Genomic DNA, 25,041 nt, shown 5'->3' with positions numbered 1-25,041 from the left:
GGTAACAAACAGTGTTTAACTTTGTGGTATAATAAGCTAGTCCTCCAAGTATCTAGTGACATGTACATTTGCTTATGTAGATTAGACCTTAGTGATTGGTCACTAGGGTTACATTGCAGGAGTCGCTGAACCTTGGGCCAGTGGTTCTCAACCTAGTCACCATTGTGGGCCGCATCCAATACTATCTGTATGCCCTGAGGATGTCACATGGGCTGCAGCTGTGTGCTGACTGGGCCGCAAGCAGCCCATGGGCCGCAAGCAGCCCATGGGCCGCAAGCAGCCCATGGGCCGCAAGCAGCCCATGGGCCGCAAGCAGCCCATGGGCCGCAAGCAGCCCATGGGCCGCAAGCAGCCCATGGGCCGCAAGCAGCCCATGGGCCGCAGGTTGAGAACCACTGTCTTGGGCTTTAATCACTGGACCATGCCTCTTTCTAGTAGCCTTGGGAATTATCATAGTCATGTCATTTTTCCAGTTGCAAAACATTTAAACCAAAAGAAAATATTCCTGAACAAAACCTACTCTATTTTGCTCTAAATATAGCAGTAAGAGGCCAAAAAGTGAAGGAGTAGGTGAAATTTATATTTTAAATGCTCTTGGTGCCATGAGTAGGACAAACTACTGCCTTTTTAACTTACGCAGAAGTGTATGTTTGAAGACCTTCACTCCAACCACACTACACTAAAGAACAGTTTACTTTATTTCAATATTTACCTTTAAAATTATGACATAGGTCTGACTCTGTTAAGTCTTTACATTCCCACAAATGTAGGGGCGTGTGTGAAGAAGGGACAAAGTTTGAAACCTTCTGCTTCTCAAATAAATAAATAAATAAAAAAATAAGAGACAGGAGGAAGGAGTAACTTGCCTTATACAAAAGTCAGGTCCTTGAAACATGTTACAAACCATTTTACTTTGAGGCATGCTGCAGACGTCAGCAGAGTTCTGCAGAGCAAGTGAAGATTTGCAATGCAGCAGTTAAGCCATTGTACCTTCTAATTTACATACACAAATTACTGAATTTGTTTAGATTTGAAAATAAGGGGCCAAGAAACAGTTCGTCTTTGTCTTAAAGTCATCTCAAAAGCTTCCTTCTTTTCTTTCTCCACTGTTTATTGTCCACGTCTTCAGTATCATCAGGAGGGTCTGGCATTATGAAACCGTCTGTCAGTTTATAATAGACTACTGTGGAATCTGACTCAACTATAGCCAGGATAACCGACAGTGGGGAATCTGTTCCATCTTGTGGAATACATGCTTTCTTCATGATCTCTCTGAGCCTGAAAGAAAGACAGTCAGTTAGGAATCTATTCACAATCATTTCAACATAGCATCAAGCTAAAACTGCAATATCACTTATTTCCCAGGATGTATAGGGTTGAGGACACCCCAGCCAGTAAATCGTGAACACTTCTGCTGTCCAGTGAATTCTCTACCTTTAAAGGAGTAGCAGTACTGCTCATTGCCTAATCTATACCACCATCCTGCTTAGAGAACCCATTTCTCCTTGCAGCAGAAAGCTAAGAGAGCAGAAAAGAGGAACAGTGGGAACAAAGCATTACATTTTCAACATAGCGCTCTCTCTTTCACCAGCTGTGTTTAGGCTTTTCTCTTTACAAAGCTTTCAGAGCCTACAGTGTAGCATTTAACTTATCCTTAAAGTTACTAGAGCCATGATCCATTATAAACAGTGATTTTTATGCTGTAAAGCACGACTATTTGCCTTCACTACACACGCACGTTCAACACCGTGATTAGCATTAGTTCAGGGTAAGCATCAGAGTCCTATGATCCAGTCCCACTAGTCAGCCCTGTTAAGGGTTATATTTCTGGAGTTAAAGAAATGCATTTAAATGTCTGAGGAAAAATTAGCCTTCGTTTTGATTTTAAAATTCTCCAGTTGCACAGACCCCTGCTGGAACTAAATTTGTCAATATATTAACAGGTAGTGCACTCATTTATATACAGTACAGTATATATCAGCTGACTACATTGCCACCTTATTAACCATTTATAGTATGGTAGCCCCAAGGGGCCCCATCCAAAATTGGGGGCCAAATTGTGCCAGACATGGTACACACACAAGATAGCCCCTGAACTGAAAAGCTTCCAATCTAAATAGACGAGATGGATGAAGTGTTAAATGGAGCATTATCTCCATCTTATACATGGGTGAACTGAAGCGCAGAGAAATTGAGTGAGTCTGTGACAGAGCCAGAAAATGAAGTAAGATCTCCCGCCACCCAATCCAGTCTGTTAGCCTCAAAAGTAGCTTTCAGGGAGAGGAAGACAAATAGTTAACTAACACTCCCTGTCAACTACTTTTCTGCTTCCTATTTTTTAAATCCAGGACAATACAGAGAAGAAATGCTTCCATCTCAGTTCATTTTAGGAATAATATGTCGACTATTGTCTACTAATTGAATCAAGGGTCCTCAACCAAAAAAAAAAAAGGAAGGTCACTTTATGATCCAAAAATCACAGCACAGATATACAGGGCTCTAAGAGAGACTATTTAGTCTAACAGCATTGAGGATGTTAGAGCGGTGACATGTAACGACTAAGAGTGCATAATGGCTTAAATCAGCAGTTCTCAAACTGTGGATCAGGACCCCAAGGAGTGTCACAACCCCCTTTGCAATAAAGTTTGAGAACTCCTGGCTTAAATGATTGATGTGGCAACATCTGTATATGACCATCACTGAAAACCATCATGTTTGCTAATAAGCCTCGTGTGGAGAGTTTGTCCAGGATATTGCTACAGAGCCTACCTGTCCCTACAGTATGCATACCCGCCCCATCACTTGATGTACCTTTGAGTCACCCCCAACAAGAGATGTAGATCCTGCAAGTCAGACACTGGCTCAAAATGAGTGTTTCCAAATGCACCTGTTCTCAAGCTCTAATTATCTTCCTCCACCCCATTTTAAAAATTAGAGGATCACAGAGGAATCAAATGGGAAGTGGCAGAGAATAAAGCAGCAGCCTAGAAGCCCAAATGACGTTTTAAGCACATGATCTTCCCAGTGCTCTATTAGCAGTCTCAGAGTTTTGCAGAAATCAGTCATACTTCAGTTTCACTAACGAAGAAAAACAAAGATTTCCTTGCAGGTTTTTCAGCTAGGCCCCATTCACAGAAGGTGTCATGCAAAGGGAGGTCTACCAGCCATTTCACACAGCATAGACATTAAAACAATCATATGCCATATTTTCACACTCCTTTGTTACTATATATGCTGCTGGTGACAAAGCAGAGATCAGCCACGCAAGGAGATGCTGTATGTGGTAGAGCAGAAGGGGGCTGCCTCCAAAATGCTTAAAGATCAAACACCTTAAATTAGCTCTCCTCCTACCTCTAGTACTATTTTGATTGCCAAGTGGCTTTCACTTTGGCATCTCCCTGCCAGGGTGCATGGTGGTGCAGCTGTACATTATTGGCCCAGGGCCACCAGCTAAAGTGCCGATTTCAAGCACAGTTCAGCATGTAGGGAGAAAATACCCGCCCATCACTTTAGATTGAATTGCTCTTTTTTTTTTAAAACCCAAAGGCAGCGCATTTATGATTTGAAGTGGGTTGGAGCAGTGTGGAAATAGGTTCCACTATAAGCGATACCTTCAGAACTACAGGCTTCTACTCTTCTCTGGCCTTCCACAGTGTGATGAACAATTTTCCATAAGACACACCAAACGGCCGTAGGTAGGGGTGATAAGTGTCCTTTTCACAGAAGCACACTGAATAATAAAGTGTGTGAGTGAGAGAAGAGTGTTCTAGAACTAAGGAAGGATACTATGGCGTCTCCCTGGCATCTGCAACACTATAATTTTGTACATAACAGCAAGTGCCCCATTCTCTCATCTTTGCTGCAGACATGCCCTAAAAGTAGTGCACAACTCATGAAACTGCCCTGCCAATTAAGAATTCAACAGCAGGTCAGAAAGTAGACAGAGGCCTGGTCTACACTAGAGTTAGGGGGACACAAGGCAGCCTACAACAACCTATGTAAGTGTATACACTAAAATTTCTCTCCTGACAACGTAACTGCTCCACTATGCCAACTTAATAACTCCACCTCCATGGCGAGGCACAGAGTCAATGTTGATGTAGTTAGGTCAACACAGTGTAGACTGTGACGTTGCACCCCATAATACTTTATAGGAATATGCTTATGAGTGTAAGTATGACATAACTGGGATATGTTTTATGCTAGATTTGCCGTGTAACATATCTTTGCAAAGGTTATGATCTACTGAATATATTCATCCTATTTGTAGGTATGTATCATTTTTATATCTGAAGTTATGAGCGGTGGCTCTATGCTTGTATTTGAAGTGTTTGCCGTAGGAAGACATAAGACAGATTTGGTCAACATAGTGTGAAGGGGTTATTCAAGTAATTGGGAGTACTTAACTAACAATGAACTTTGGAAGATGCCAATTCACATCTGAGCTTTCCTGGGAACCTTCAAACTAACATGTAAACAATGGCGTCGGCCTGTAAAGAACTGAGTCATGCATGAACATGTGACTTGTCCAGGTGACTACAAAACTCCATCTTGTTGAGGGGATTTTACATAGGAGAAGAGGGGTTTCCACCCACAAGAGAAAGACTATATAAGCCCCTGGAAGCCCCTCCATTTTGTCTTCATCCTGCTCAATGGATAGCGTCTCCACCCTCAAGAGATGCCTGAAAAAAACTGGAAAAAAGGACAGTAACTATAGGGGTGTTCGTGATTGCTGGACCCAGACTAGGAAGGAGTCTAGTCTGTCAAAGATGCTTATTGGAACATCTCTGAGGGTGAGATTTACTGCATTTAGTTTCCTACTATATTAGGCTTAGACTTGTGTGTTTTATTTTGCTTGGTAATTTACTTTGTTCTGCCTGTTATTACTTGGAACCACTTAAATCCTACTTTTTATATTTAATAAAATCACTTTTTACTTATTAATTAACCCAGAGCAAGTATTAATACCTGAGGGAGTAAACAGCTGTGCATCTCTCTCTATCGGTGTTATAGAGGGTGAACAATTTATGAGCTTAGCCTGTATAAGCTTTACACAGAGTAAAACAGATTTATTTGAGGTTTGGATCCCATTGGGAACTGGGTATCTGGGTGTTGGAGACAGGAGCACTTCTTAAGCGGTTTTCATTTAAGCCTGCAGCTTTTGAGGGATGTGGTTCAGACCTGGGTCTGTGTTTGTAGCAGGCTAGCGTGTCTGGCATAACCAGGCAAGGTACTGAAGTTCCAAGCTCCCAGGGAAAGTGGGCTTAGAGATAGTCTTAGCACAGCAGGTGGCAGTCCCAAGGTGGTTTCTGTGACCCAACCTGTCACACAGACACCAACTGTAATTGGCTTTCAGAAGCTGTCCTCCAATGCCCCACACTTGACAGTACAGTCGGTACAAGTGCTCCTGGTGAGGACGTGCACCGCCAACACAAGGAGTGTAGTGTGAACATGCAAAAGCAATTTAACTACGGCAATGGCTGTATGCTGACGGAACTTAGGTTAACATAATTTTGTAGTGCATGGAGTCCTGTTAGAGAAACACCACCCCGGCAAGACTTATAGGATGATCTCCCTCCTGAGAATATAGATTATGCAGGATGGTGGTAGATGGCTGCAAGAGGAATTTCAAGAGCCACGCAATTTAAACTCATACTCATTTTAAGAGTAGCCCTGGGACTAGATTGAAGCATGTGCTGTTGGTTGGTGTGGTCTTTACCTCCAAACACAGAAGGAGCTCCTTAATGTTTATTCTTGAGTAGTCTGAATCATTTAAAACTAGATTAGACAATCAGTGGGCTTCTCACCATCCAACTCCCATTCGGACGATATTCCTCATCCTAACAGGCCTTAGCGTTAGCATTCCCACCCCACCCCGATTGTCTAAGACCCCCTTTGCTCAATTTCATGACATTTTCAGCAACTGGGCCATTCTTCAACACGATCAATATTACCAGACAAACCATTTCAATCATGGCTTACGATGCTCCAGGGGGGCCCATCATTGGAACAGGTCATTTTCGTAATGCAGACAGGGCCAAAAGGAGCCTGTTGAATTTTGTGGAAGATACATCTAGTTGCTATACACTGTAATGCAATGCAGAACTGTTGGAGATTATCTGGAGGAGAGCTTTTAAAAGGAATAAGTCCCTGGAATTCAGGAAGTCTGCAGACGCATGTGTTTCCTGTTTCCCTTCAAGGCATCATTGTTGGGATCACATACAGCATTTTTTATTAAGTTCCTTTTCAGCCGTAGTCATTCATAAGAGCAGGTAGGAAGATAATGAGACTGCGATAGATGTTTATCTGGATTTGCACTGTGACTTTACTGTACATCAGATCTGCAATGAACAAAGAGACTGATAAACACTGCACTATTTTTTTAATAATATAGATACAACAAAAAGTATTTTCTACTTCAAAGGACCATTGCCCCTAAGTAAAGAAATGCCAAAAACTGACGCAGCCTCTCTCCAGATGTCCTTTCTGCATTTTGGCCTTCAAAAATATTACTAGATATTTTTCTTTGCCAGATCTGGCAGCGCTAATAAGCCTTCATTTCAATAATTTAAGAGCCTATGAAAAGATAGCAGTATGAACTAGTCCACTTATTCAAAGAATGTGACTACAGCATAGATAATAGAAAAAGGCAAACCACTACCTCCTGTTAAGGTTTCGCTGATATGAGGGGTTTCTGCTCCCATAAACATCTCTAACTGAAACCACTTGTATACAGATGGCCTTTTCTTCTAGGAAAAGTAGAATATTACCAGCATGGGGGATAAAGGAGCTCAATTATCCACAGCATAGCCTATGGTGTTGCAGGCTTCCCCCTGTAGGTCTTCCAATGTGCCTCCAACTTCACCTGAAAAACCACACACCGGATTGAAAGCATAGCTCAGTACCTGTATCCAGTTCATTCTTGACTCCTAGCAGGGAAGATTCACAGATTTTAATGCCAGAAAGGTCCATTATCATAATCTATTCAGACCTTTTGCACAATACAGGCCAGAGAACATCACCCAGTAACTTCATAGGGGGGAACTGTTTCCCATATTTGCATTTTGCTTATTTCCCATGTCCTTCTCCTCTGACGGAAAGAGAAAAGAGTAGTCCCAACTTAATAGCCAGAAATAGTTCTTCCCCACTGATTGTAGACGGGTGCTCAAGATATACCCTGATCTCTCTCCAGGGCCTGGTAACCTTAAACAATTCTTGAAGAATGGAGAATTAAATTCTGGAGTATTACTCCCTGCTCTACCTCATCAGAGCAGTTCCAACTGCCTCCATTCCTCAACATTCTCAGCAGCAGTCTTGTGAAGCACTGAGCAGCCTCAGAGGTTGTTCCCAGTGAGACTGAAGGAAACCGAGGATGCTCAGCTCCTCAAGATGAAGGCCCAAACTTTAAAGCTAATGGTTTAATTCCTTAGCGCTGAATCCTGCATTGCTTATTTGGGTACCCCAAAAAATGATCCATCCCCCAGGACCAACAGGGCCCAGAATGTTGACTATGCTACTATTTTAATCTGAACCAGTGCCAAAAGGCTGTCTTCATTTCCACTGTATTCCTGATTCCCCCTTCCTCACGCATCAGTCATCATGCAGACTGTGTGTTACAATATCCAGTCTTTCCATCTTTACTGATCACCTAAGTATACATCAGTATCGATGGTACAATGCTGATGGCATGCACTGTGTATAGCTGGTCATTATCTACAGCTATTATTTCTCATTATCTTCTTAAAGGACATAAGAGAGTTAACAGACCCTGTGCACTGGGCCTCACAGCCTTCAGATGTCCTGGCTGTTTTGGACCAAACTCTCCTCCCAAAAATAAAGCTCACTTAGTTCTAGGACACACAAGTTACTTGCATAATGACCGATGTTGCAAAGGAACACAAATTCCTACTCATTAAAGTTAACATAACAGTCTGACAGAAGTTGCAAGCCAGTCACTTCTCTCCAATGGAGCTGTAGAAGCTCCCTTTGTCAACACCATTTTTAACTTTAAAAAGCTCAATATAATCCACTACCAGATTTCAATAAGGTGTAGCTAAAAGTTCAAAGCCAAAAGAGCTGTGGTTAACCTGCAGCAAGAGGGAGGTTGAATTTTTTGCTCTTTATGAGCAACTTTAGCTGGTGCCTGTTGTTGTCACTGTTGACATGTCAGCATTAAAAACTCCAAATATCAGGCTTGTATACCAAGAAACTTAACTCACGATGGGGACATCCTGTGATGGTTCTGGAAGGACTTAGAATCATAGATCATGACTTCTGTTTTGCTCTGAAGCATGCATTGTCCTAATAAACGCCACTTATTAGTGAATGCAGTCTTGTAAATGAAGCATGTATACAATAGCAAAATCATTACAGTGTTTTACGCCGTCTTGCCAAAATGAAATTGTGGACTACAATACATAATTAACTTGGTGCCTGAGGCTCCGGAATAGCCCTGTTCATCCAGAGGTTCAGCGACAACAGATACCCTTACACATGCCACCTTCAAGGGATTCATGCCAGTGACTGCCTAGTAAAACTGAAAGGCAGTTGGAGCCCCAAGAGAGCTTATAGAACAATCAAGCATTTGTGCTGCTGGGAGCACAGTGAGAAGTCTGCTGAGCTAAAATATCCTGCAAGTTTCTTTTTTTTTTTTTAAATGAGGAAAAGTCATTGAATGTTACAAGAGAGGCTGCTAAGGTTTGGGGTTTCACCAGCAACAGATCTCAATTTCAGTAGAAGCACTGGGATGGGAAAAATCCAGGGACAGAAAAACTAGGAGAACCTGAAGCACTGCAAGAGTGAAGATGTACTGAAAATTCACTCTCATGCAAATAATCCCACAAAGCAATAAAGATAATCCCACAAATGACAACAGTGTTTCTTGTAAAAGAGGTGTTTCCCCTCTTCTTAGATTTAAGGGACCAAATTTTCAGGGTAACTTGAACTCTGCTTCTAAAATTCATGCCTGTGATTTTGCATGCTCATAGCAAACCAGATCCTACTCCTATTGAGGTCAGCGTGACCAGAGTTAGGCCTTAAATTTGCACACAAAACCCCTATCAAGTATACTTTAAATCTACTTTGTATAAGATTAACTGGATTTCATCATGAAAAAGATATTGCTATATAAAATAACACATTTAACAGTTTACATTTCTAAACCACCTACCTAGGCAGAGGATTTTAGGGTATGTCTAAGCTGCAGTTAAACACCCACAACTGGCCCATGCCAGCTGACTCAGGTTAAGGAGCTGTTTAATTGTGGTGTAGATGTTCGGGCTTGAGCTGCAGCCCGAGTTCTAGGATCCCGTGAGGTGGGAAGGTCCCAGAGCTTGGGCTGCAATGTAGACATGCCCTTAAAACTTTGAACTAAGCCCAACACCTGTGAAGTAGATATTCTCTCCATTTTATAGAACCATCAACCGAGGTTACATGACAGACGCAGGAGTACTACCCAGACCTCAATTCCCAATCATGAATTATAGCCCATAGGCCACACTCTCCTGCTTAACAGTTTACCCAAAACAACCACTCACGCTGCAATCCAGTCCTTTGATCACTAACCCGAAAGAAAGAGACACCACTGATTTTTTTCAATTCCACATTTGTGTGAAAATATTTTACCTATTGTTATTACAAGAAAGAGATAAAATCCTCATCACTGAGGTTAGACAAAAGCATTTCCCCAGCTCGCGTATGTGACAGCACTTTGCATTCAGCAGTTTCTCCTGTCACGTGGGTCTTTCACACACTAGGAAAACACGGTAGTAAAATTACAAATAGCAGGGGAGGCTCATGTGCCATCACACGACAGATACTAGATCTCTTCATTTAATGCACTTCTGGAATATTCGTAGCCATGACAGCGATGGGCACAATTCTTAATAGAAGGGGCAGGTATAATGCCTGAAACTATTTTTAAACTCATTTACTGCTAATTAGATTTCAAGTTAACAGGGTCATTTTGGAGGGCAGGGTGGAGTGTGCATGCTCTCTCTTTTTGGAGATAGCCAGAGAAAGAAGCAGTAGATGCCAGGCAACTGAAGAACTGGTTAGCTGCCCAAGCCATATTCAGGGAAATCCTCAAACGAGCAGGACAGACCTTACGGGAATCTGGACACGGGCAGCCAGTGCAACAAGACAAAGAGGGAGGTGAAGATACTCTTTATTTCTATTAAAAATTCTCTTTGCAAAAAACGTCTGAAAAGCAAAGACAAAACAATGAGTGCTGTGAGCAGTTTGTAATATATGGCACAGGGCTCCAATTAGCTGAAATAAGCCATAATCTTTCCATACTATGGAAGCTGAAGGTTTTGAATCTATCCTTTATAGCTCCTGGATGAATAATTCAGCAGAAGCTTGACCAAACTGAACAGCTTCCTCCCCCTCCAAGCATGTGAAGGGGCAAGTCAGGGCTGGAGAATTAATGTATGTTAGTCTCTGTACACAGAAATCAGCACTTCACCCAAACTTGTGCTGGAAACAAGAGTCCCCTTACTCACGACAACCAACGGAAAAGTTCTCTACAGTATTGCAGTCAGTGCAGCAGAGCATCCAGCCAGGCAAACATTACACCAAACACTGCTCCCAAATGACTGCCTTGAAACCGGAGAGATGGATAGACCCGTGTGTCTGTGAAAAGTCAGCCCTTATAGTCCCAAGCACTATGCCCTTGATCTAGCTTTAGCTTTAGTTTTCAAATTTGGGTAGAATGAGGCAACAGAGGAAGGTTAAATTCACATATGATAAAAATAGTCACTGTCCTTATTGCACATGATAAAAAGTCACTCTCCTTATTTTGGCAGAGGATCCTGCAGGGCAGCCTACAAGTCTGTTTTTAACATTTCATATTTAAGACTAATTGACCTCAGAGACCTCCCTCTCCCACTCTAAGAAATAACTAGACTTCTGAAAACTATATTAGACTATCGCAACTTTGAACACAAGTGAATTGAGTGGTATAAACAGTAATTACTGACTTGTTAAAAATAAGTTTCTATTTGGATGCTAACCAACTTACCAGTTTCAGGAAGTTTAATATTTGAAGTAGCTTAAGTTACAATATATGCCTTTTTAAGAATAATCTTACAAGTGAGCAATTTGCAACTAATTGATACTAGTGGCTGGAGGAACTACTGACAGTTACAGTTGTGAAGAGAATGTTTAATTTCACTTACAAGGTAAAAGTGAACCAGAAAAATGATAGTGCTATTGTTTCTATGCAAAAATTGCTACAGCTCACTAGAAGAAAACATGTTGCCTAATTACAAATTGGACAAATGTTTAAAAGGGACATCAACCCACTTCTGGCCCCCAAAGTTTGTACAAAGTCTGTTGACATAAGACCAATAAACACTTTCAAAAAATATTTGTCAAAACATAGTTATGTTTAAACAAATAAACACTCCAAACAGTGCGATACTAACAACCTGAGAGTGAAACTGCTTCATTGATTTCAGTCCTGCAAATACTTACGCTCATGCCAATAGTTTCATTGACTTCACAGGAACTATCTATGCTTAAATGATTTACTGGGCTGGGGCCTTAATTCTGGAACACTTTAAGAACATAAGAACGGCCATACTTGGTCAGACCAAAGGTCCATCTAGATCAGTATCCTGTATTCTGACAGTGGCCAATGCCAGGTGCCCCAGAGGGAATGAACGGAACAGGTAATCATCAAGTGATCCATCCCCTGTTGCACGTTCCCAGCTTCTGGCAAACAAAGGCTAGGGACACCATCCCTGTCCATCCTGGCTAATAGCAACTGATGGACCTAACCTCCATGAACGTATCCAGTTCTTTTTTGAACCCTGTTATAGTCTTGGCCTTCACAACATCCTCTGGCAAGGAGTTCCACAGTTGACCGTGCATTGTGTGAAGAAATACTTCCTTTTGTTTCTTTTAAACCTGCTGCCTATTAATTTCATTTGGTGACCCCTAGTTCTTGTGTTCTGAGAAGGAGTAAACAACACTTCCTTATTTACTTTCTGCATACCAGTCATTATTTTATAGCCCTCTATCACCCCTTAGTCATCTATTTTCCAAGCTGAAAAGTCTCAGTCTTATTTATCTCTCCTCATACGGCAGCCATTCCGTACCCCAATAATTTTTGTTGCCCTTTTCCAAACCTTTTACAAGTCCAATATATCTTTTTTGAGACGGGGTGACCACATCTGCACACCGTATTCAAGATATGAGTGTACCATGGATTTACAGAGAGGCAATACGATTTTTCTGTCTTATTATCTATCCCTTTCTTAATGATTCCCAACATTCTGTTCACTTTTTTGACTGCCGCTGCACATTGAGTGAATGTTTTCAGAGAACTATCCACAATGACTCCAAGATCATTCTTGAGTGGTAACAGCTAATTTAGACCTCATCATTTTATACGTATAGTTGGGATTATGTTTTCCAATGTACATTACTTTGCATTTATCAACACTGAACTTCATCTGCCCATTTTGTGAGATCCTTTTGTAGCTCTTCACAGTCTGCCTGGGACTTAACTATCTTGAGTAGCATCTGCAAATTTTGCCACCTCACTGTTTACCCCTTTTTCCAGATCATTTATGAGTATGTTAAATAGGACTGCGCCCAGTACAGACCCCTGGGAGACACCACTATTTACCTCTCTCCATTCTGAAAACTGACCATCTATTCCTCCCCTTTGTTTCCTATCTTTTAACCAGTTACCAATCCATGAGAGAACCTTCCCTCTTATCCCAGGACTGTTTACTTTGCTGAAGAGCCTTTGGTGAGGATCTTGTCAAAGGCTTTCTGAAAATCTAAATACACTATATCCACCGGATCCCCCTTGTCCACATGCTTGTTGACCCCCTCAAAGAATTCTAGTAGATTGTTGAGGCATGATTTCCCTTTACAAAAACCATGTTGACTATTCCCCAACAAATTATGTTCATTTATGTGTCTGACAATATTGTTCCTTATTGTAGTTTCAAGCAGTTTGTCTGGTACTGAAGTAAGGCTTACAAGCCTGTAATTCCTGGGATCACCTCTGGAGCCCTTTTAAAAAATTGGCGTCACATTAGCTATCCTCCAGTCATTTGGTACAGAAGCTGATTTAAATGATAGGTTACAGACGACAGTTAGTAGTGCTGCAATTTCACATTTGAGTTCCTTCAGAACTCTTGGGTGAATACCATCTGGGCCTGGTGAATTATTACTGTTTAGTTTATCAATTTTTTCCAAAACCTCCTCTAATGACGCCTTAATCTGGGTCAATTCCTCAGATTTGTCACCTAAAAAGAATGGCTCAGGTTTGGGAATCTGCCTCACATTCTCAACCATGAAGACCGATGAAAAGAATTAATTTTGTTTTTCTGCAATGGCGTTATCGTCCTTGAGTGCTCCTTTATCATCTCGATCGTCCAGTGGCCCCACTGGTTGTTTAGCAGGCTTCCTGCTTCTGCTGTACTTAAATTTTTTGCTATTAAGTTTTGATTCTTTGGCTAGCTGTTCTTCAAATTATTTTTTGGCCTTCCTAATTATATTTTTACACTTCATTTGCCAGAGTTTATGCTCCTTTCTATTTTCCTCATTAGGATTTAACTTCCACTTTTTAAAGGATGCCTTTTTGCCTCTCACTGCTTCTTTTACTTTGTTGTTTAGCCATGGTGGTGCTTTTTTGGTTCTCTTACTATGTTTATTAATTTGGGGTATACATTTAAGTTGAGCCTCTATTATGGTGTTTTTAAAATGTTTCCATGTAGTTTGCAGGGATTTTACTTTTGGTGCTGTACCTTTTAATTTCTGTTTAACTAACCTCCTCATTTTTGTGTAATTCTCCTTTCTGAAATTAAATGCTATAGTTTTGGGCCGCTGTGGTGTTTTCTCTGCCACAGGGAGGTTAAATTTAATTTGACAATTAGACACTCAGACGTAGTATGCTGGTGGACACAGCTGTCGGTCTGCGGTAAATAGGGAACATGGCAGAGCCAAGGGACCACATGGGCTAAAATCCACAGGTTTTTCTCAGGGTATGTCTACACCACAAAATTAGGTCAAATTTATAGAAGTCAGTTTTGTAGAAAGCGTTTTTATATAGTCGATTGTGTGTGTCCCAACACAAATGCTCTAAGTGCATGTAGTCAGCGGAGTGTGTCCACAGTACCAAGGCAACCGTCGACTTCTGGAGCGTTGCACTATGGGTAGCTATCCCACAGTTCCCGCAGTCTCCGCCGCCCATTTGAATTCTGGGTAGAAATCCCAGGGCCTGATGGGACTAAAACATTGTCGCGAGTGGTTCTGGGTACATATCGTCAGGCCCCCCTTCCCTCCCTCCTTCCATGAAAGCAAGGGCAGACAATTGTTTTGCGCCTTTTTTCTTGAGTTACCTGTGCAGATGCCATACCACGGCAAGCATGGAGCCCACTCAGCTAACCGTCACCGTATGTCTCCTGGGTGCTGGCAGACGCGGTACTGCATTGCTACACAGCAGCAGTTTATTGCCTTTTGACAGCAGACAGTGCAGTATGACCGGTAGCCGTCGTCGACGTAGTCCTAGGTGCTCTTTTAACCGACCTCGATGAGGTCGGGGCGCCTGGGCAAACATGGGAGTGACTCAGCCAGGTCATTTCCCTTTTAAGTTTTGTCTCATGGCGATTGAGTCCTACCGGCAGTGCACTTGGCCTCCGTGAGCTATCCCAGAGTGTTCCATTGTGACCGCTCTGGACAGCACTCTCAACTCAGATGCACTGGCCAGGTAGACAGGAAAAGGCCCGTGAACTTTTGAATTTCAATTTCCTGTTTGGCCAGTGTGGTAAGCTGCAGGTGACCATGCAGAGCTCATCAGCACAGGTGACCATGATGGAGTCCCAGAATCGCAAAAGAGCTCCAGCATGGACCGAACGGGAGGTACGGGATCTGATCGCTGTATGGGGAGAGGAATCCGTGCTATCAGAACTACATTCCAGTTTTCGAAATGCCAAAACATTTGTCAAAATCTCCCAGGGCATGAAGGACAGAGGCCATAACAGGGACCCGAAGTAGTGCCGCATGAAACTTAAGGAGCTGAGACAAGCCTACCAGAAGATCAGAGAGGAGAACGGCCGCTCTGGGTCAGAGCCCAAAACATGCCGCTTCTATGATGAGCTGCATGCCATTTTAGGGGGTTCAGCCACCCCTACCCCAGCCATGTTGTTTGACTCCTTCAATGGAGATGGAGGCAACACGGAAGCAGGTTTTGGGGAAGAGGAAGATGATGAGGAGGAGGTTGTAGATCGCTCACAGCAAGCAAGTGGAGAAACCAGTTTTCCCGACAGCCAGGAACTGTTTCTCACCCTGGACCTGGAGCTAGTACCCCCTGAACCCACCCAAGGCTGCCTCCCAGACCCGCCAGGCGGAGAAGGGACCTCTGGTGAGTGTACCTTTTAAAACAGTATACGTGGTTTAAAAGCAAGCATGTTTAATGATTAATTTGCCCTGGCATTCGCGGCTCTCCTGGATGTACTCCCAAAGCCTTTGCAAAAGGCTTCTGGGGAGGGCAGCCTTATTCCGTCCACCATGGTAGGACACTTTACCACTCCAGGCCAGTAGCACGTACTCGGGAATCATTGTACAACAAAGCACTGCAGTGTATGTCTGCTGGCGTTCAAACAACATCCGTTCTTTATCTCTCTGTGTTATCCTCAGGAGAGTGATATCATTCATGGTCACCTGGTTGAAACAGGGTGCTTTTCTTAAGGGGACATTCAGAGGTGCCCATTCCTGCTGGGCTGTTTGCCTGTGGCTGAACAGAAATGTTCCTCCCCACTCCCTGTGGCTAACAGCAGGGGTGGAGGGGCTAGCCACGTGGTGGGGGGAGGCAAAATGAGACCTTGGAACGAAACCACATGTGCTATGTATGTAATGTTAACAGCAAGGTTTACCGTGAAAGAGTGTACCCATTGTTCTATAAAAACGTCTCCCCCTTACTCTCACAGATATTGTGGAGCGCACAGCAAGCAGTAATAACAGTGGGAATATTGGTTTTGCTGAGGTCTAACCGAGTCAGTAAACTGCACCACCATGCTTTTAAACATCCAAATGCACATTCTATCACCATTCTGCACTTGTGCGGCCTGTAGTTAAACAGCTCCTGACTACTGTCCAGGCTACCTGTGTATGGCTTCATGAGCCATGGCATTAAGAGGTAGGCTGGGTCTCCAAGGATAACTATAGACATTTCAACATCCCCAATGGTTATTTTCTGGTCTGGGAATAAAGTCCCTTCCTGCAGCTTTTGAAACAGACCAGAGTTCCTGAAGATGCGAGCGTCATGTACCTTTCCCGGCCATCCCACGTTGATTTTGGTGAAATGTCCCTTGTGATCCACCAGTGTTTGCAGCACTATTGAAAAGTATCCCTTGCAGTTTATGTACTTGCCGGCTTGGTGCTCTGGTGCCAAGATAGGGATATGGGTTCCGTCTATGGCCCTACCACAGTTAGGGAATCCCATTGCAGCAAAGCCATCCACTATGACCTGCACATTTCCCAGGGTCACTACCCTTGATATCAGCGGATCTTTGATTGCGCTGGCTACTTGCATCACAGCAGCCCCCACAGTAGATTTGCTCACTCCAAATTGATTCCCGACTGACGGGTAGCTGTCTGGCATTGCAAGCTTCCACAGGGCTATGGCCACTCGCTTCTCAACTGTGAGGGCTGCTCTCATCTTGGTATTACTGTGCCTCAGGGCAGGGGAGAGCAAGTCACAAAGTTCCATGAAAGTGCCCTTACGCATGCGAAAGTTTCGCAGCCCGTGGGAATCGTCCCAGACCTGCAACACTATGCGCTCCCACCAGTCTGTGCTTGTTTCCCGGGCCCAGAATCGGCGTTCCACCACATGAACCTGCCCCATTAGCACCATGATGCCCGCATTGCCAGTGCCCGTGCTTTGAGAGAAGTCTGTGTCTATGTCCTCATCACTATTGTCACCGCGCTGACGTCGCCTCCTCGCCTGGTTTCGCTTTGCCAGGTTCTGCTGGATATACTGCTGGATAATGCGTGTGGTGTTTAATGTGCTCCTAATTCCCGAAGTGATCTGAGCGGGCTCCATGTTTGCCATGGTATGGCATCTGCACAGAAAAAAAGCGCGGAACAATTGTCTGCCATTGCTCTGACGCAGGGAGGGGCGACTGACGACATGGCTTACAGGGTTGGCTTACAGGGAATTAAAATCAACAAAGGGGGTGGCTTTATATCAAGGAGAAACAAAAACAACTGTCACACAGAATGGCCCCCTCAACGACTGAACTCAAAACCCTGGGTTTAGCCGGCCGATGTTCAACCCCCTAAGCTATCCCCCCTACTCTGGTATTTCAGGCAGGATTGAATCTCCATTACAGTTTTCAAGGTGCCCGACAGACCTCACTAAAACGATTGTCGGCCGTTGATTTCATGGAGGGTGGGAGGGGGAAGCAAATGAATACAAAACAAATCTTGGTCTATTTCTTGTTTTGATCCACTCCATCTATCTTTTACATCTTTGGCTGGCAGCAGACGGTGCAGTCGGACTGCTAGCCATCCTCATCTCCTGCCTGCTCACCATAAGATGGTACAATAGGACTGCCTGCAGGACTAAAGAGAATGACTTGGTCGAGTCACTCCTAATTTAGTCCCTGCGCCCATGTCTGCCCAGGCGCTCCTGACTTACCTTACCGAGGCGGTCAGGAGCACCTCGGACACGATGACGATGGTTTTCAGGCTTGTTACACCGTCTGCTGCCACAAGGCAATGGGTTGCTGCTGCTGTGTAGCAATGCAGTACCACATCTGCCAGCACCCAGGAGACATACGGTGACAGTGAGCTCAGCGGGCTCCATGCTTGCCGTGGTATGGCATCTGCACAGGTAACTCAGGAAAAAAGGCGCTTTCACGGAGGGAGGGAGAGCCTGACGACATGTACCCAGAACCACCTGCAACAATGTTTTTTGCCCAATCAGGCATTAGGATCTCAACCCAGAATTCCAATGGGTGGCGGAGAGTGCAGGAACTGTGGGATAGCTACCCACAGTGCGACACTCCAGAAGTCGACGCTAGCCTCGGTACTGTGGAAGCACTCCGCTGAGTTAATGCACTTAGAGCATTTTGTGTGGGGACACACACAATCGACTATATAAAACCGATTTCTAAAAAAACAACTTCTATAAATTCAACCTAATTTCGTAGTGTAGACATACCCTAAGTAAGTGAACATCAGCCATTTGCTACCTTCTTTTATTTAGCTTATGATTTCCAGGCTTAGTTAGCAACAGTGCCAGTACATTTTAATCAACAATTTAAACCATGGTTTCAACACTAACACAAGACAAGGTTAGCTCAATAAACTGACAGTCAGAACAAGGGATCAGCATTACTGCAACCTGCTGCATTTCCAACTGGCTCTACAATTCATTTTATTGTTTTGCCTATAGAAAAGTCATTTTCAAAGAGTGACATTTGGATACTTACAGATTAATTATTTACAGCCCTTACACACTGCATTACCTTTTGCCCCATGTACCCCAGAAACCATCCTCTGGATTCTCACTGCTCAGTGTCAGCAAGAGGAGGCAGGCCTTCTCACTGGTAAGATGTGCCTGTGAAATTCCATCCCCAAGGATGCACTTGTTGGACAGTCCCTGTGGCTGTTTACAGAACTCAGGTCATTCTATTTGGCTCCTTTTGATGGTGACCATTGAGACACCAGTCACTGTATACTGGAGACATCAAGAATCATGTATCTACATTGTGTTCAGCAGTATCCATACCATTCTCCTGCCACATTGGCTATTAAACCAGCATTAGGGTCAGGCATATGTACAGCTTTAATGGAGTCATCTGAAAGTGGAGAACTGTATTCAGCCAGAACACATTTTAGTGACAACATACTCTATATATTTACTCAACAGCAAAAGCTGGTCACAAACTGTACTTTTAATCAATGTAATACATTCGCTCTAACAGTCAACCATCCTTCCAGTAAAAGATTTCATCCACGCTGATGCCAGAAACAGAGCAAACAGTGCCACCACAGTACAAACAAATTCAGAGTCCATGAATGAAAAGTCCGATGGGATACAAAGATGGGTTACAAATGTTGTGCTGTATCTCCCAGCAATAAAATACATGTTAGGACACAGAATTGCTGGCACTTGCCCACCCACAGGGAGGAAAAAGGTTTTCACTTCCAGTAGAAACCCACCAACATGTAGGAAACAAGAGACAGCATGCAGAAGCAACTTCAGTGAGAAAAGCCAATATCCTAGTTTGCTACCCAACTACCCACACCCATTTTGGGTCTATCTCCAACCCCCAAACCATGAGAGAAATCCCCCCCCCCCCACAGAAAATGGTCAACACCTTCACAAGAAGCAGAACAGTAGCAAATACTTCGTCTTCTAGCTTTTCTTTCAATAGCTTTGTGATTATACAACAGAGCAGCAAGTCATGCCATCTGACGATACCGTTTTGTGATATTTCTTTTTAAAACCATATCCATACTAACCAAATGATTGGTCTGTTGAATAGCAATTGAAAAATCTTATTAATTTACAACTAGAAAACTTCCAACCATATGACTAGTTGCCATAATACACATTTCCTGCCATAAGTTTACTGCTGCTGAAAAGATACCCACAGGATAACCTACTACGTATTTACTATTGGGATGCAAGATTGTTTGCTTCAGACAAGTCTGTCATCTATAAAATCATTGGAAAATGTAAATGTGCCAAAAAAGACATTCACAGAGCATGCACATAAATGAAGTTCACTGTACATCAAGTGCAATTAACTGTATGATCTGTTGGCAGCTCCCCTGACATCACAGTAATAAATGATCAAAGTGACAGTTAGAGCCATGCAAATCTGATGCTATCTGCTTTATATCTGCGGACCATGTATGCAGATCAGACGTGGATACAAATTTTGTATCCACGCAGGGCTCTAGATAAACCGTTCCTTAGAGGTGTCATAGGATAGGATATCAGGCATGGGGGGCAGGGAAGAGAAAGAAGATAGCCATTATCAGATGGGAAGAATACTGTACATTTTACCTAACCATTGGAACACACCCGAAATGTAAACAAAGTTTGATTTGAACAGAATTTCTTTTTAAAGTAACCCTGAAAACACTTTCCATTACAAAACCCACGTCATTAGAAAAGCAGATCTTTCTTGTTTCTCCCTCCTTGAGCACCACAAGAAATTGTACATATAGCTGTGAAAGTAAGGGTTTATAGAGCACTTTCCTAGATAGATCTAATGCAAAAGCGTAGCTCTGAAAATGCTATTATATATATAACTGTTTTCAGCCTGTAGAAGCAAATTTTCAGATTGAAAGTGGCCAGGATTATATTTAAATTAATAAAAAAAAAGAGAGTCCATTCCTGTGATTCAGTATCTAACAAAAGCAGTAGAAAATAAGCATTTATCATCATCTTCAAGGTACTTGAAAATAATTATCTGTATAAACTCCAATACAGGTGATCACCATGAATACTTCAGATAGGACTTTAAATAGTACAAAACATTTTTTGAGTGGACACACAGCCAATTGCTGCTGAAATCGTTACACTGCAGGGTTATTTCAAGTGAGGAAAAAGCAAAAGAAATTGATCAGGCTAAAGGAAAAAAATCCCACCCTCATAATGTTCCTAATACTAGAAATAACTCAGCTCATGTGTTCAAATTTGTTTTTCCCCTGTCTTTTTTTTCCCCCCGTCGTCTTTTTGTTTAACAGAGAATGTTTTTCTAAAGCTTTACAGGAGTTATCAGTTGCCCTATCAATATTTACATCCTCTATTTGTTTTTTCTTTCTGGTAATTCAGCACCAAATACTCTGGGATCACTTGCTCACCTCTGATGAGTGAATGACATGTGGACAGGTGTTGGCACCACAACCTGTAAATTCTCAGCTTCTCTCTCATGCGCACGGAGACATACGAGCTGGAGTTCTGCTAGTCCAACGCATGTCACTTCATGCCAGTTTCTGCCTGAAAATAAGAGAGGGACAAAAGCACAACACACAAGTCTCTCTCTGGTTGCATCATTAAGGAGGGTATAAATTTGGAAAGAAAGTCAACTTGTTGTGGTCTTTATTTTTCCCCCTATGTAAAATATTCCCCATGAGACACGAAGTTTTCCCAGGTTTCAGAGTAGCAGCCATGTTAGTCTGTATTCGCAAAAAGAAAAGGAGGACTTGTGGCACCTTAGAGACTAACAAATTTATTTGAGCATATGCTTTCGTGAGCTACAGCTCACAGTCAAGCACCAACTGTCAGCTTGTGAACAATTCTTTAATGAAACAGCCACAAGGGATTAAAGGCAAGGTCCCCAGCTGCAGTGGTTCTCAACCTTTCCAAACCACTGTACCCCTTTCAGGAGTCAGAGTTATCTTGCATACCCCAAGTTTCACCTCACTTAAAAACTCGCATGGCGGGTCTCAGGCTTCAGCTTTCTGCCCTGGGCCCCAGGAAGTCCAACACTGGCCCTGGCAACTCCATTAAAATTAACTTGCCCACGGTTTGAGAACTGCTGATGTAGTATATAGAACAGTAACATGTCACTGTCTGTATGAAATTTTAGTTCATACTGACTTTGCTAGTGCTTTTTATGTAGCTTTTTATGTAGCTTTTTTATGTGCTTGTTGTAAAAGTAGGCAAACATTTAAATGAGTTGATGTATCCCATAGAAGACCTCTGCGTACCCCAGGGGTACGTGTACCCATGGTTGAGAATCACTGATCTGCTCATCAATTACTGGGAGTGGACACCCTGATTGAAATGGTCTTGTCATCACTGGTTCTCCACTTGTAAGGTAATTCCCTTCTCTTCATGTGCCAGTATATTTATGCTTGTATCTGTAATTTTCACTCCAACCATCTGAAGAAGTGTCTTTTTACCCACAAAAGCTTATGCCCAAATAAATCTGTTAGTCTTTAAGCTGCCACTGGACTCCTTGTTGTTTTTGTGGATACAGACTAACACGGCTATCCCTCTGATACTTGCTACTAGCATGTAGGTCTTCAAAAATCAGAGTACATACGTTAGTTTATTTGATGTCCCAGATTGCTCAGCCTCTCAAGAAAAATACTTTCATTGATTTACCTTCTAAGAGGTCCAAGTAAACTAAGAACGCAGCATACACTTGAGTGCTGTCAGCCACATCCAATGACATCATCTCCGTGAGCTGAAACCAACATGTAACAGCAATCAAAGATGCAGAGCAGAAGTCAGATTGGTACAGATACATAAAACCTTTCAAAAGAGCATGAGAAAGTATGGAGCCTGTTTAAAGAACTGCTACTAAGATTCAAAAAGATTAAACACCAATATAAATATTGACCTCTTAAAATATTTTAAAGTTACATTTCTGCTTGGCCCAGATAAAAAGGCATTAAAAGAATCTTGACTGTTTCTGGAACAGAGCTGTTTTTGAGGAGAAAGATTCTGAGTTTCATCTGTTTCTGCTACAGTACATAAAAAATGGCCATACTGAGTCAGATCAATGGTCCATCTGGCCCAATATCCTGCCTTCTGATAGTGGCCAGTGCCAGATGCTTCAGCAGGGCAATTATAGAGTGATTCATCCCCTATCATCCAGTCTCAGCTTCTGACCGTCAGAGGTGTAAGGCACCCGGAGCATAGGGATGCATCCCCAACCATCTTGCCTTTAATGGACCTATCCTCCAAGAATTTCATCTCATTCTTTTTTTAATCCAGTTATACTTCTGACCTTCAGAACATCCCCTTTACAAGTTGTGCAAAGAAATACTTCCTTCTATTTATTTTAAACCTGCTGCCTATTAATTTCACTGGAAGACCTCTGGTTCTTACTTTACATAAAGGGGTAAATAACATGCTAATACTCCTCAACAACTCTGATTATAAAATGTAAGATAAGGTTTCTCCATATGCTAAACTCTTAAGAAGTTTCTTACATTAAAATCACATTAATCCATCAAGTTCCTCTTCCAACAAAGAGATCTAGCAGTTTTGACTATTCCAAGGAGTTCTACTAACAGGAGACTCATTATTTATATAGCTCCATTGGTGTGCATGGGGCCTATTAGTGCTTTACAGACATCCAAGATGACAAAGGTCAGTGTCCTAAGGAATTTACAATCAATGCTTTTCAGGGCAGAAATTATGCTCTTTTAAAAAGTTTCCTGTGAAACACCATTCAAATTAATAATATACAAATAAGTAATGAAAACAGATCGGATAAGGGGAAACAAAAATCTCTCTGTCTACCTAGTCATGCTACTATCTCTGTTTCTCTGTCTAGACTCTAGGTCAGGGGTGGGCAAACTATGGCCCACAGGCTGAATCTGGCCTGCCAGTCATTTTAATCCGGCCCCCAAGTTCCAGCTGGGGAGCGGGGTCTGGGGCTTGGCCTGCTCCGGCACTCCAGCCGGGGAGCAGGGTCAAAGGCTGCTCCACACTGCTCCCAGCACGGCGCCACTCCAGCTCCTATGTGTAGGGGCAGTCAGGGGATTCCGCTCTGCACACTGCCCCCACCCCAAGCGCTGCCCCCACAGCTCCCATTGGATGGGAACCGCAGCCAATGGGAGCTGCAGGGGTGGCACCTGCAGACTGGGCAGCACGCAGAGCTGCCTGGCCGCGCCTCCGCGTAGGAGCCACAGTGGGGACATGCCACTGCTTGCGGGAGCCACTTGAGGTAAGCGCCTCCCGGAGCCTGCACCCTGAGCCTCCCCCTGCACCCCAGCCCTGATCCCCCTCCTGCCCTCCAAACCCCTCGGTACCAGCCTAGACCACCCTCCTACACCCCAAACCCCTCATCCCCAGCCCCACCCCAGAACCTGCACCCCCAGCTGGAGCCCTCACCCTCCTCCCTGTGCCCCAATCTCCTACCATAGACCTGATCCCCCTCCCGCTCTCCGAACCCCTCGGTCTCAGCCTAGAGCCCTCTCCTACACCCCACACTCCTCATCCCCAGCCCCACCCCAGAGCCCTCAAACACCCCTGCACCCTGAACTCCTCATTTCTGGCCCCACCCCGGAGCCCGCACCCCCAACCAGAGCCCTCACCTGCTCCTGCACCCCAACCCCAATTTCGTGAGCATTCATGGCCCGCCATACAATTTCTATTCCCAGATGTGGCCCTCGAGCCAAAAAGTTTGCCCACCCCTGCTTTACGTTTTGATCTGAATGCTCACCACACGAAAAAACTTCAGTTTGACAAGTTATTGCAGTTGGGTACTCCTTTTCTCCTTCCTCCCTAAAGGAAGGTAGCTCACAAGTTGTTTTTTGTTGATTTCTTAGATGTGTTTGTTTCAATGGTGAGGCTGAGAGCCAGAGAAAAGATTAGTGGTGAAAAGCTACCATAAGACACTGAGATTGAATTAGTCAGCTTGAAAGATTCCTTCCAGAACTCAAGCAAAACTTCTTGGGAAATTGGCAGAAACCCTCTATTCAATCTTAGTTTTCAAAGAAGACTTTCAGCAGCCTAAGATAAATTAACAGGGGTACGTGAGACATTTAAACAATATCTTTAGGGTGAATCTTAAGTGAAGATGGCCCATTTTATTTTGTCTTAGCTGTAGACCGCAACTGTCAAACCATAAATACGCAGCCATGACCCCAATAACTCAGTTACCCTGGAGGAAGAGGCAGCCTGGGTCTGCTGGGACAGGCGGGATCCAGCAGTCAGCAGCTGGGGGAGCGCCCAGTCCCGACAGCTCCGCTCTCCTTCAGGCGGGGTGCCGGGCCACGCAGCACCGCCGAGCCACCCGGCTGGGCGGGGGCTTGTGTGGGCCCCACCGCTGCAGGACCCGGACACCCCAAGCCCCGGGCCGCAGGGAGCAGCCTTGGGACGGCGGGCAGCAGGCTCCGCTCGGCCCCTGTAAGGACCCCCATGGGGCCAGCTCGGGGCCCGCCCCCGCACTTGCCTTAGGGTGAGTCGCCATCCAGTTGCCGCGGGGCGACCCGCGGGCCTCCCGCTCCGGCCCGCTCGGGGCAGTGCCCGGAGCCGCGCAGCCCACCTCGTCCATGCGGCTCCTGCTTGCAGCGCGACTTCGCTCCGGGCGGCGCACT

General features: G+C 43.8%; 1 protein-coding gene across 2 annotated transcripts; it reads right to left on the bottom strand.

Annotated features, from left to right (window-relative positions):
• Positions 1–680: 680 nt before the first annotated feature.
• TSEN15 (tRNA splicing endonuclease subunit 15) lies at positions 681–25,041 on the bottom strand. 2 transcript variants are annotated; one of them, XM_048861282.2, is made up of 4 exons: positions 24,897–25,041; positions 22,094–22,175; positions 20,845–20,980; positions 681–1,278 (listed from the first exon to the last, which is right to left on the bottom strand). In XM_048861282.2, exons 1-4 carry the CDS (start codon positions 24,996–24,998, stop codon positions 1,074–1,076), a joined length of 525 nt encoding a protein of 174 aa, XP_048717239.2. In that variant the 5' UTR covers positions 24,999–25,041; the 3' UTR covers positions 681–1,073. The 2 variants fall into 2 exon arrangements, with proteins under 2 accessions (XP_048717239.2, XP_048717240.1); XM_048861283.2 differs by lacking the exon at positions 24,897–25,041 and adding an exon at positions 24,605–24,723.

This window comes from Caretta caretta, chromosome 8 (genome assembly GCF_965140235.1).
Source record: "Caretta caretta isolate rCarCar2 chromosome 8, rCarCar1.hap1, whole genome shotgun sequence".
Lineage (NCBI taxonomy): Eukaryota > Metazoa > Chordata > Testudines > Cheloniidae > Caretta > Caretta caretta.
This window is presented reverse-complemented; position numbering and strand designations above follow the sequence as displayed.